Source organism: Gossypium hirsutum, chromosome A05, assembly GCF_007990345.1.
Source record: "Gossypium hirsutum isolate 1008001.06 chromosome A05, Gossypium_hirsutum_v2.1, whole genome shotgun sequence".
NCBI lineage: Eukaryota > Viridiplantae > Streptophyta > Magnoliopsida > Malvales > Malvaceae > Gossypium > Gossypium hirsutum.
The window spans coordinates 102439414-102451986 of NC_053428.1; the positions used below are offsets into that span (position 1 = coordinate 102439414).

The following is a 12573-nucleotide window of genomic DNA, read 5'->3' on the forward strand; positions in this document are numbered from 1 at the left end:
TCAATTAGTTACTTCGGAATTCTCTGACTATGCTTTGAGTTGGTGGACTCAATTATTACAGTGCCAACAAATGAACCATGGAAGGTCGATCGATTTGTGGGATGGTTTGAAGCAAATCATGCGAAAATGCTTTATTCCACCTCATTACTATAGGGGAAACAAACGAAAGCTTTAAAATATGATTCAAGGTAATAAATCTATGACGAAATATTTTCATGAGATAGTGATGTTGATGCTAATGCTAGTGCAACGAGTTAATAAGAATGAGGAGGAGGAAGATAGTATAACTCAATTTGTAGCCGGGTTGAATGAGAACATCATTGATGTTTTAGATCTTCGAACTTATATTGATTTGGGAGAAACGGTTCAAGAAGCTTGTACGATTGAGGAACAACTGAAATGAAAGTCTAAGAACCATTCATGAGGTCATGCATCTAATTGGAATACTTTCTCCTATAAATAGATGACACTGGTAGAGCTATTTACACAACTTTGAGAGATTTTTATTCTACCGAAAATAGAGAGAATTTATTCTCAGCTATTACTTATATTTTTGCAGAATAACAATTTTACTAGTTTTTATTAAAGAAGAGAGAATTTTCGTTTTCACCCCAAAAGGATAAAAAACTTTTTCTAGTTCTGTGTTTCAATTCAATTGGTTCAAGCCCACACTCAAAGCAGTTCGTATTATGAGAATAGCGGAGAAGATCGTTTAGTTGAAAGCCGAAAAACATCAAAGGTCTGTTTATTTGAAAACATAAGTACGATTTTAGTCTAAGGTTTATTACTATATATATCACAAACCGGGTCAATTTTCAAAATTTTAATTTTTCGTTGTGTAAAAAAATCTTTTTTAAATCGAGATTTTTCCAACATCTTCAAGGTAGAGATCTCCTTCTTCAAGGACTTTGATTGGCAACTTGACAATGGTAAAGACATTCATATTTCAAATGGAAACATCTTTCACAAAAGCTTTGCATCTATTGATACTTTAGCTCACTCTTTATGTTTAAGATATTTAATTCCTAAAGCTAGAAATGTTTGGTCCTTCAATCATTTGCAAGGTCTACTTTCATCCTCTTATTTGGACACTCTCCTCAAGAAAGGAATGCGTTTTATAAAGAAGTCAAACTAATATGGACCCATGATTTGGTGGGGAATTACACCACAGAATCTGGATATTCTTATTTAGCTTCATTAACTATCTTGCCACCATCGAATGACATGCCTCAACCTAAAAGCTTCTAGATAAGTCTTTGGATGCTTAAACTCCCTAATAAAATCATCCTTTTCATTTGAAAGATTATTCATAATGATCTTCCACTCAACTAGGAATTACAAAAGAGAATACATATTGAAGACTCCTTTTGTGAAATGCTCTTTTGCTAGAGCGATATGGTTTGGTAGTGCACTTGGATTTTGAGTTGATAATTTTAGAGACTTAAATGTTATTTGTTCCATTGATTCATTCATACACAATCTAAATAATTCTGTAACAATTCGATTTTCAATGGTGTTGAAAAATGTAGTTTCAAAATCTCATTTCCATAAACTGAGTTCGTAAGGACGAAACATAAAAATTAATGGAGTTATTAAGAAGATATATTAAATTTTAATTAAGTAATTTTATCGAGAAAATAATTAATTAAAACTCAGGGACTAAAATATAAAAGTCCATTGCTATTGAGTTATAATTAAGAAAATGCTTGAGGACTTAGATAAAAATTGTCTAAAGAACCAAAATGGTTATTAAACCATTGTTCTTTAAAAGTTAGTGGACTTTGATGGTGATGACCATTTAATTTATGTAATTGAGATTAAAGAATATAATTCACAGACTAATTAAAGTAATAACCATGATTAGCTAAATTAATCAAAGCTTAATCCTTATATAGATAGCTCAATTAAGTCGAAAGAAAGATGAAAACCAATTCATTTTCTTCCAGCGTCAACCAAAAAGAAAAGAAAAGAAAAGAAAAGAAGAGAGAAAAATACCTCCATTGTTGAAAGTTTCATTCGATTTTTATAGATTTATGATCATGTGAGCTTGATTTAGCTAGACCATGTACTAATTTGTTCAATTGTTCAATTTTTAGCAAATTGCCATTATAGAGAAATTGATGAACTATGTTTGAATTTGATAGTTAAATTTAGATCATGATAAGGACTAAATTATAAAATTAATTAAGCTTGTGAGATAATTTTAAAATATTAGGAGCTAAATTGAATAAATTAAAAATTTATTATAAAATTATATTATAAAGAGGGAATATAAGATCTGAGATCAGATTTTGATACTAGGGTAGATATTGAAAAATATCTCTATCCCGAATACGCTTGTTTTCATTGCCAAAAAAAATGCCACCGGAGATGAAAGGAAGCCCAAAAAGACTTTCAATTAATAAAAACAAAGGAAAAAACCTTGACCAGAAAAACTGATGAATAGCTTAGCTTATCGATTCCCCTTCCAAAGTTTAAACCTTATCAATTTTCAATTCAAGCTAATACTTGAAACCCCACCAGTTTCATGCAAAATTCCTACCATTTTACCATCTCTATACCCTTCCAAAACCCCATGTCCATACCTCTTAAATCCCCATCATGGTCCTCTACAAGAAGACTCTTTGAACAAAAACTCCAAGACCTCCACAAATGCAATAATTTAAGCCATGTTAAACAGCTCCAAGCCCAAATAATCAAACAAAATCTTCATCACGACGTTTACATAGCTCCCAAGTTAATCTCAGCTTTCTCTCTTTGCCGCCAATTGACCTTAGCTCTTAACGTTTTTAGCCAAATTCAACTCCCCAATGTTCATTTGTATAACACTTTGATAAGAGCCTGTGTGCAAAACTCGCAGCCAAGCCAGGCTTTTTCTTTCTACTTTGAAATGCAAGGGAATGGCGTTTTGGCTGATAATTTCACTTACCCTTTTCTTTTAAAGGCTTGTGATAGTTTGGAATTGGTGAAAATGATGCATACCCTGATTGAAAAGAATGGTTTTTTGAGTGATATTTTTGTACCTAATGCTCTTATTGATAGTTATTCAAAGTTTGGAGAATTGGGTATTAAAGCAGCTTTGAAGTTGTTTACAATAATGGAAGATAGAGATATTGTTACATGGAATTCTATGATAGCGGGGCTGCTGAAAGTTAGGCAGTTAAGGGAAGCTCGGAAGTTGTTTGATGAAATGCCTGAGAGAGATATAGTTAGCTGGAATACAATCTTGGATGGCTTTGTTAAAGCAGGAGAAATGGAAGAAGCTTTTGAATTGTTTCAAAAGATGCCTCAGAGGAATGTTGTGTCTTGGTCAACGATGGTTATGGGTTATAGCAAGGCTGGGGATATGGACATGGCTAGAGTTTTGTTTGATAAAATGCCGCTCAAGACATTGGTTCCTTGGACTATTATTATATCCGGCTATGCAGAAAAGGGGTTAGCCAAAGAGGCTGCTAGCTTGTATGATCAAATGGAGCGAGATGGATTGAGGTTGGACGATGGATCCGTTATTAGTATCTTGGCTGCTTGTGCAGAGTCTGGTTTATTAGCGGTGGGTGTAAAAGTGCATGATTCAATAAAGAGGCTTAAGTTTAAATGTAGCGTTGCAGTGTGTAATGCATTAGTTGATATGTATGCAAAGTGTGGTAGTCTGGACAAGGCTTGGAGCGTCTTTAATAGAATGACAAAAAGAGATGTAGTTTCTTGGAATGCTATGCTGCACGGATTTGCTATGCACGGGCATGCAAGTGAAGCACTTCAGATTTTCTCTAGAATGAAGATGGAAGGGTTTCAGCCAGATAGAGTTACTTTCGTAGGCGTCTTGTGTGCTTGTACCCATGCAGGCTTGATTGATGAGGGAGTAGAATACTTCTACGCAATGGAAAAAGATTATGAGATTGTTCCTCAAATCGAGCATTACGGTTGTATGGTTGACCTTTTAGGCCGTGGAGGACGTTTGAAGGAAGCTTTTAGGCTTGTACATACCATGCCTTTTGAGCCAAATGCCATTATTTGGGGCACTCTTTTGGGAGCATGCCGATTGCATGATGCTGTGGAACTTGCAGAGAAGGTGCTTGATCTCCTTCTTGAGTTGGATCCTTCTGATCCGGGAAATTATTCCATGTTAGCAAATATTTTTGCTGCATCAGGGGATTGGGACAGTGCTGCAAGCGTAAGGCTCCGGATGAGGAGCATAGGGATTCAGAAACCGTCAGGAGCAAGTTCTATTGAAATAGACAATGAAGTCCATGAGTTCACTGTGTTCGATAGATCACACCCTAAATTCGACAGAATATATCAAATGCTTGACAGGTTGGGTCAGGACCTTAAGCAAGTTGTACATCCCAAAGATACATCCTTACCGGTAGAAGTCGATAGGTAGTGATTTAAATAGATGCCCTGCTACAAGATTGTTTAATTACAATTCACAAGCAGCAGAACAATCAAATTGGTTGAAGCCCTTCTGTAAAAGCATGTATTCTGCAGCATGGGGGAATGGTTATATTTGTAAACATAATGTATTCCATATTTGTTCAAATTAGATGATTAAACATTTGAATTGATAATTCAAGATCTTCTTTGACTTGTCATGGTTGGATGATTGATAATTCCATATCCATTTTTCTGGTGAAAGGAGGGAACATTCATGCATTGCCATGTCATACATAAAGGAAAATCAACTTTATCTGCACTATTTTTTCTAAATTCAAGTATCTAATGCTTGTAGCATTGATCTCACTATAACTAAAATGCTGGCACTTATTGTGATTATGCTGCTGTTTGATGAATGCGTGGAGTGCATGGTCAACTAAGTTGATGTTGATTATGTTGGGTCTAACTTTCGGTTTGAGATTTGAAAGTGATAAAATAAGGTGATAAAATATGGTTTTAGTCTTTTTACTTTGACAAATTCCAAGATTTAATCCATATACTTTAAAAAATTAAAATTTAAGTTCTCCAACCTTTTTTATTTGAAAATCTCAATTCAATCAATAAAATCGCAAGTGTTTTTTTGTCAAAATTTATCAATTTAACATATTGATTAAGTTGCCCTCATGCATTGTAGTATATGATTGATTCAAAAATAAATATGTTTAAGTTGACAAATTTTAATAGAAACTACCAACAACAAATATGAATAGACTAAGATTTTTAAATTGAAAAAGCAAAAGCGTCGAATTTTAAACTTTTAAAGTACACGACTTAATCTCAAATTTCATACAAGTATGGGGACTAACACAAAAAGTAAAAGTTTTTATATATACAATTTTACAATTAAGAAAAACAAATTGTCCCTTTTTTTTAGTCTATTATTATAAATAGTGAGGTATTATTAGTTTTTCTAAACACAATTAAAGTTTAACCTTTTGATAGATATGGCAAAATTCGAATCGATGGATTTTATCTGAAACGGATTTTTTGGTTTGAAAAATGGATGCAGGGCAAGGTGCATTTTTTCTTTTGGATAGTGGACATGGAGCGGTTATGAAAATTGCTTACCTCACCCCGACCTGTTCCACTATATGAAATTATATTTTATCCTTGTATATATAAATTATTAAAAGGGTAAAAATATGATAACATAATGTAGAAAATCCTTATATTTTATGTTTAAATATTTTATTGAAGAATTATGTTTAATTATTTAAATTGAAGTGTGACATAATGAGGCAGGGATGGATGTGTCCAACATCCATGGAGGTGGTAATGGTTTTCAAAAGTATATATCCATAGTGGAACGAGGTGGGTGGTCATATAGACATAACCAACTGTGAAGCGGTAATGGATTTGGTAATATTTGCCTCTGTTTTTTTCCATTGTCATCCCTAATCTTGAAAGTAAATGTATCAAAACCATGTGCATCAAGTGACGAGAAATTGTCTCAAGGATAAAGGATTTAATCCTTGACAATAAAGTTAAGTTATCAATTCTTCAAATATATGCTATTATTATTATTATTATTATTATCATTATTATTATTATTATTATTATTACTTTGGCTTTAACAAAAATTAAAAATATATATTATTAATAAATTTTCCTAACAAGAAACAAAGCTACTAAATTAAATCCACTCGGTTTTATATATATACATTCAAACACAATCTGTTGATACAAGGATTGTCTCTCGTTTTTCCCTTAAACACTACCTTCCTAAAAATGGGGTGGATTGTTGAAGGTTGGCATGGATTCCTCTATATTGTTGATGCCTCTGTTATTAGGAATCACTCGGGGGACACTAGCGATCTAATTCGTTAAAACTAATGCTCTAATTACTCATTAGCCTATAGTTTATTAATATAATAAGTGTTGAATGAATTTGAGAGTGGCTGCCAAGAAGAAAGTCTATCCATCCTTTGAGAAGAAGATAAACAGATCCCCTTTGGCCTTTCATTTATCTTATTATTATCTCCATCAGAAGACAAAAACAGGCAGGCAACATCATCAAAAAGCGTCTACTCGGATACTCTCTTTATAGCAAATGACTGGCTAAGAACTCGACACATCTGAAAAAGGGATTAGAAATAGTTCAATAATCCATCACCCACAAATTGATGGTCCAAGTTTTGGTGACCAAATGTTCCCTACTTCTGCCATGTGTGAAGTCATATCCACTGACCCATCCTCACCCCCCAACTTGGATTGATTGGGATGGGAATGAACTCAGCTTGTGGTTCAAATTTAGTCCCGTTCCAACTATAAATTGCTTTCTATTTGCTCTCTTATCCCCCAGGATCAAACTAAGCAAAGAACGTAGAGAACAAAAAAAATGGAAGCTTGCTTTCTCTCATCAAATTCCTTCACTAAAAGTCTTGAGATTGTGCCCTCAATCAAGGCTAGATCACTTACTTTTACTAAGAAAAACCCCAACCTTTTTCACTCTAGGAAAGTTTCTTTCCCATCTTCCATCACATGTAAGTTCTTGAATTTCTATATATGAATCGTACTTGTATATTTACATATCATTATCGTATACACCTTGTCTTAACAATCTTTACATATCTCTTCGTCGAGAGATTTTATGTATAGATCGAATGTTCATAATCATAATGTGCCAATGATAGGCTGCCATTTGGATTCATCTTCACCGTCAGATGATGACAAGAAGCCAACACTTGATTCTGATTGGCGTTCATTTAGAGCAAGGCTAGTAGCATTAGAGAAAGTATCAAAGCCTGAGACTCTTCATCTTCCACCAATCCTGATACAGTAGTGGATCACCCTCCATCAGTTGCAATAAACGACAAATGGGTCCACACCATCCATGAGCCCGAAAAGGGTTGTCTACTCATCGCGACTGAGAAGCTCGATGGGGTACATATTTTCGAACGGACGGTAATCCGACTTTTATCAACAGGACCAATTGGCCCATCCGGGATCATCCTCAACCGACCATCCCTCATGTCGATCAAAGAAATGAGATCACCGACCCTAGACATCGCAGGGACATTTTCGGACAGGCAGTTGTTTTTCGGTGGGCCATTGGAAGAAGGGTTATTTTTGGTGACTCCGAGAATGGATGAAAAGAGCGGGGTTTTCGGAGAAGTAATGGAAGGGTTATACTATGGGACAAAAGAGAGTGCGGGGTGTGCAGCTGAGATGGTGAAGAGGAATGTGATAGGGGCAGGGGATTTGAGGTTCTTTGATGGGTATTATGGGTGGGAAAAAGGCCAATTGAATGAAGAAATTAGGGCTGGTTATTGGACAATTGCAGCTAGTAGTCCAAATGTAATTGGTCTTGGCAGTGTAGCAAGTGTTGTACTTTGGGATGAAATTACTGAGCTTCTGGGCCCAAAAAAGGTTTGGTAAAAGGGAGAAAATGTATTGGTCTATGTTAGAAGAATCAAAACGATCATATTCATGTAAATTTTATATATACAGCTTCTTGCATTGAAGAAACAGAAGCTTAAGAAAACACACAACAAATTCTTCCAATCACAACTTAAAAAAAGAAACATCTTTCGATGTTATCAAATTGTTCGATTGTTGTATGTATTTTATTTCGTCAAGAAGAAATTGATTCATAATCAAGCCTTTTGTGCAAAAGGCTTACCAGTTTTAAGCAGGGGCAGAGCTAGGCAGAGCAGTCTTTGAAACGACATCAAATGAAATTCCATTCTCTTGCAACCGTTCTTGGAGATCCGGACCGAAGACGATGCCAGGGGTATAAACTCCGCCCTTTGGCAGGTTTTCTCGTTGGCTCAAAACTATGAGAGCACATTGAATTAGACTTATCGGAGTTGTCACATAGCCAATCTCAGGTCCCATTACTCTCGTTATGATTTCCATGTCAGGTTTCGAGTTTCTTTCTGAAGCCAGGTTGCAGTCACTGAATCCGTATCCAACAAACCACATCTTAAATGATGCACTTCTCACCTCGTCCTCAGAGGGACCGGTCTTCCGGAACCACCCAAAGCTGAAAAATGAGGGAAATTTCAATAGAAGCCACCTCCCAAATGAAAATCTACACAACAGTCCAATGAAAACCCCAACTCCGAGGATTCGGTAGATGCCTAATAGGGATTTAGATGCTATTTTCACTACAAAATGAGCTGGCTTCACTGATGACCAGTAGGCCTCCCTCTTTCCAATATGTTCAGGACTCTCATTGATCCCAGGGAGACCATGGGGGTTCTCCATCAGAGTAACGAGAGTCCTTCGAACAACTACAGCATCCGCTGTGGGTAACTTTAAAGCCCTGAGACCAATCTTCTCCTGGTATTCGATAGTTGGTCCCTTGGGAAGACGGGGACCAGGAATCTGCAACCGTAAAAGTAAGGATTGTTATAAGACATTGCGAGAATCATCATCTAGCAATTCTTAATTTTCAGTATTGAATATGCGAGATTTAACTGGTAAATCACATGATTAGAAATATAAAGAATCAGTTTGTTTAAATATAACATTTTATGATTCTTAATGAAAGAAACTATTCCAAAGCTACAGCTATCATCATGGTTTGCAAGAGAGGTTTGAACAAGTCTGGATGCCCAAGCATCATATCAGCCTCGGGTACAAGGATTCCACGACCTATACTAGCAACAGATAAGAACAAAACAATGTATATTTTCTCACACCCGATGTGAGGTGAATAATATTGCAAAGTAGGCAAATAATACTGCAGCCACCAAGCCCGAGGTTTACTATCACCATCTTTAAGCCCTGCAGCCACATAGTCTTACTTATATTGCCACCAATCATGACTACCATATAGGGTAATTTGTTAGCTTGGCTTCATTTTCACCATCACTCACAAGCCCATGCTTTAGTCATCAGTAGCACACTGCTATTATAGTCGATATATGTACAACTACAAATGCTAGAAGCATCTCCTCTTGATCTAACCGTAAAGCAAATCAGGTATTACTGAGAATCATAATGAAGTTGCTTGCACACTAGATATGGGTGCAAATGGAACATTTTTCGGATTCACATTACAACTTTGTGATGACCCGCAGAGACAGATATATCCAGGATTATGTATAATCAAGAAAACATATATACCCTAAATCTAGTTGCTTGAAGCGATTACTGAGATTAAAAGTTAATTGTCCTTCTCAATTTTCAAACTAACAGCCAAATAGAGCATTATATCGACGAAATACACAGCAACAAAAAATGTAATTGCTTGAAGTAAGATGAGGTCAGAAACTAAATCAAGCAAGGGCACCATAGAATTCTTAAATATCTAGAAAATCCAAATAGCATTCCTAATCCTGCAACAAACTAATGTCCCAGACAAACCATGAAACACTAGGATATCAACAACAAACAGAAATGTAGAGTGATCACTTACCACAGGCCTAGGTTTCTTGGGTCTGGAACGCCTCAACTGTTGCAACTTATCCATGTTCGCCACACCCAAAACTGCTGATTCATATGTTGCAAAGTTCCCAACAATTCTTTTATCAGACTCCAAACTTACATATGCAGTAACATGGTTTGGCACAGCAGGAGCCACCCACTGCCTCATATTGAACATAACCCCCATTTCAGCAGGAATCGAATCGAATCCGCATGCAGAAACAATCAATGAACCTGTCTCCATAGCCTTTTCATGGTATTTGGCCTCCATTTTTTCCATAAACTCAGGCTCTCCAGTTATATCCAAATAATCACACCTAACATAATGAACAAATAACAGCGTAAATAAATTGAATTACGTAGATATTCGTTGCTAGTTCAAAGTAAGAAATTGTGAGATTAATTGTAGGATAACTTAATGAAGTGATGAAAAACTTTAGCTGATAGTGAAGAGAATGCAAGCTAAATAAAACTCATTATTTTAGAAATAAATCCTATAACAAAAGGCAAAAAATAAAATAAAATAAACATCTTCAGGCCTAATTGACATAAAAGAACAAGGCAAACACATTCCAATACATAACCTAGATTATGTATAACTTTCAACTTTCAAGAACTTGTCCAAAAGGTACCTAAAATAAGTTCTTTACCATCAAGATTAATTAATTTCCACCACGCTTTTAAAATTATCAAGAATAAATCCCCATAAACAAACTAAATTTCATAGCATTATTGCATATTAGCGCTCAAGAATCCTTAAAGAAACCCCGATTCCTACCATTTAACAACAAATCCAAAAATCCGCGTACAGGAACAAGAATATGAAAAACATTCAAAAAGGGAAAAAGGGTACCCAGAAGAGGCACAAGCAGCAACAACAGGTTCACCATGGATCCTATAAGGTCCGACACAATTAAGCAAAAGCTTCGTCTGGTTACAAAGACTGGAAAGCGAAGGTGGGTCAGTAGTATCGGCAGTGATAACACTAACATCATTGGGAGGAGAACTAGGATGGGCTGCCCATTGAAGAGTTTTAACAAGCTTTTCACGGCTACGGCCAGCAAGTGCTAAAGTTTTAAGAGGAGAAGATGGGGTGTTGAGAAACTTCAGAGCCTCTTTTACTACATATTTGCCAGTAAAACCTGAGGCTCCTAAGATGATTATGTCGTAGAGAGGATGGGGTTTTGGGGGTTGGGCTGTTTGCATGGTTTTAGGGGTTTTTTTTCTGGTTTTCCCGGAGAATGAGGATGGAAGAGAAAAGGAGAGAAAATTTGACTGCAGAGGTTTTTTGACCTTTAAGTGGGTCGAGAGCTTTAGCGGTGCTTTGCTTCATTTCTTCCGCGTGTGTTACTTAATATATAGAATTGAAAATCGAGTTAATTGCACGGTTTATAGAATTTGAGGTCAAAAATTGCAATATTTGTTTTTTATTTAATATATAATTAATTTTAATTTTTTATGATATAAAAATAAATATTTTATATTTAAAATAATGAAAATAATTTAAATTTTTGAAAAACATTTATAAAAACACTTTAAAATTTTGTTGAATAATATTTAAAAAGTCATAACATAAAACTTATTTTATTAAAATAAGTCTAAAAGTTAATATAAAAAAACAATAATTAAACTGAATTAAATTATGATTAATATTTTAAAAAATTTTAAAAATTTAACCGAACCAAACCAATATCACCTTCATCACGAGTAAACTAGAGTGGATTACATTTAAATTTTTTCACCTTTTTACAAAATACTCATTCAAGTAATTAGTTGGCGTTTGTGTACAATTTCGTTAAACTACTTTCATAATGCTCATTTTATAAACAATTTTATTAAATGCTAGATTACAAAATGGCTTAATCATGATTTGATGTATGAATTATACCCTCTTTTTATTTCTCATGATAGTACCTAATTTTTTGGGACATAATTAGGTAATTGAAATATCCATGTGATTTTAGTTTAATTATAAACTCATGGAAATAATTTTTTCACGTAAATAATTGTATCGATAATAATGATTAATGCGAGATTTAATTCAAATCTAATATAGCACCTATAAGTACATAAGAAATGTATTGGATGGATTCTTTTTAATGAATTGATCTGATGAATTTAAAGGGATCATATAAGAAATGATACTCTGAATCATAGAACTATAATGAAATATACGATAAATCAACATTTATCGAATTTGAAAGAGTCCTAGAACATTTCGAGATCCTGATGCATATAGATACAAATGGTCTAATGGGAGCAAGAATTTCTAGGAGCATTTGGAACATTTTGTTTCTAAGCAGAAGAGTCGTTTTTAAGTAGTATTCGATCGGTTATGTATTAATCAATATTTGATTGATTGGTCTGAGGTTATCGACAAAAAAAATTTGTCCAAGTCACTTCGTTCCTTTTTTTTTCTTTTTAAATTTCGAGAATATCCCGATTCATAGGTTTGAAATCCACATCTATGAATTGAAAAGTCCAAAAGCTCGAAATAAATGGTTCTAAGCCTTAAATTTTGTATTTATCTTACATTATTAGAATAAAACAAACAACACACAATCTTTCCTTTCTTTTTTTCTTTTCACCTAATTGAAGTCTTAAGGTGAAAAGGCTTGGATAATTTTTTACATTTTTTTGGAATAGGAAGTAATAAATTGAGTTGTTAAGATTAATTAATTAAGTTGGGTATTAGGTATTTATAGATTAGGGTTATTAACATTAATTATTTTGGGTTATTAAGAAATTGGAATGGGAAGTAATAGATTA

General features: G+C 34.5%; 2 protein-coding genes and 1 pseudogene across 2 annotated transcripts; 2 read left to right on the forward strand and 1 right to left on the reverse strand.

Moving 5' to 3' along the window:
• Positions 1–2304: 2304 nt before the first annotated feature.
• LOC121229611 (pentatricopeptide repeat-containing protein At3g29230) lies at positions 2305–4565 on the forward strand. The gene has a single exon (XM_041114311.1). It carries the CDS (start codon positions 2528–2530, stop codon positions 4379–4381), a length of 1854 nt encoding a protein of 617 aa, XP_040970245.1. The 5' UTR covers positions 2305–2527; the 3' UTR covers positions 4382–4565.
• A 2031-nt stretch (positions 4566–6596) lies between these two features.
• Positions 6597–7970, forward strand: LOC107944953 (UPF0301 protein Cpha266_0885-like; annotated as a pseudogene).
• LOC107944954 (probable mitochondrial saccharopine dehydrogenase-like oxidoreductase At5g39410) lies at positions 7927–11137 on the reverse strand. Its single transcript, XM_041114312.1, has 3 exons — positions 10658–11137; positions 9797–10121; positions 7927–8760 (listed from the first exon to the last, which is right to left on the reverse strand). The coding sequence occupies exons 1-3, from the start codon at positions 11008–11010 to the stop codon at positions 8059–8061; spliced, it is 1380 nt and encodes a 459-aa protein (XP_040970246.1). The 5' UTR covers positions 11011–11137; the 3' UTR covers positions 7927–8058.
• Between the last annotated feature and the right edge of the window lie 1436 nt (positions 11138–12573).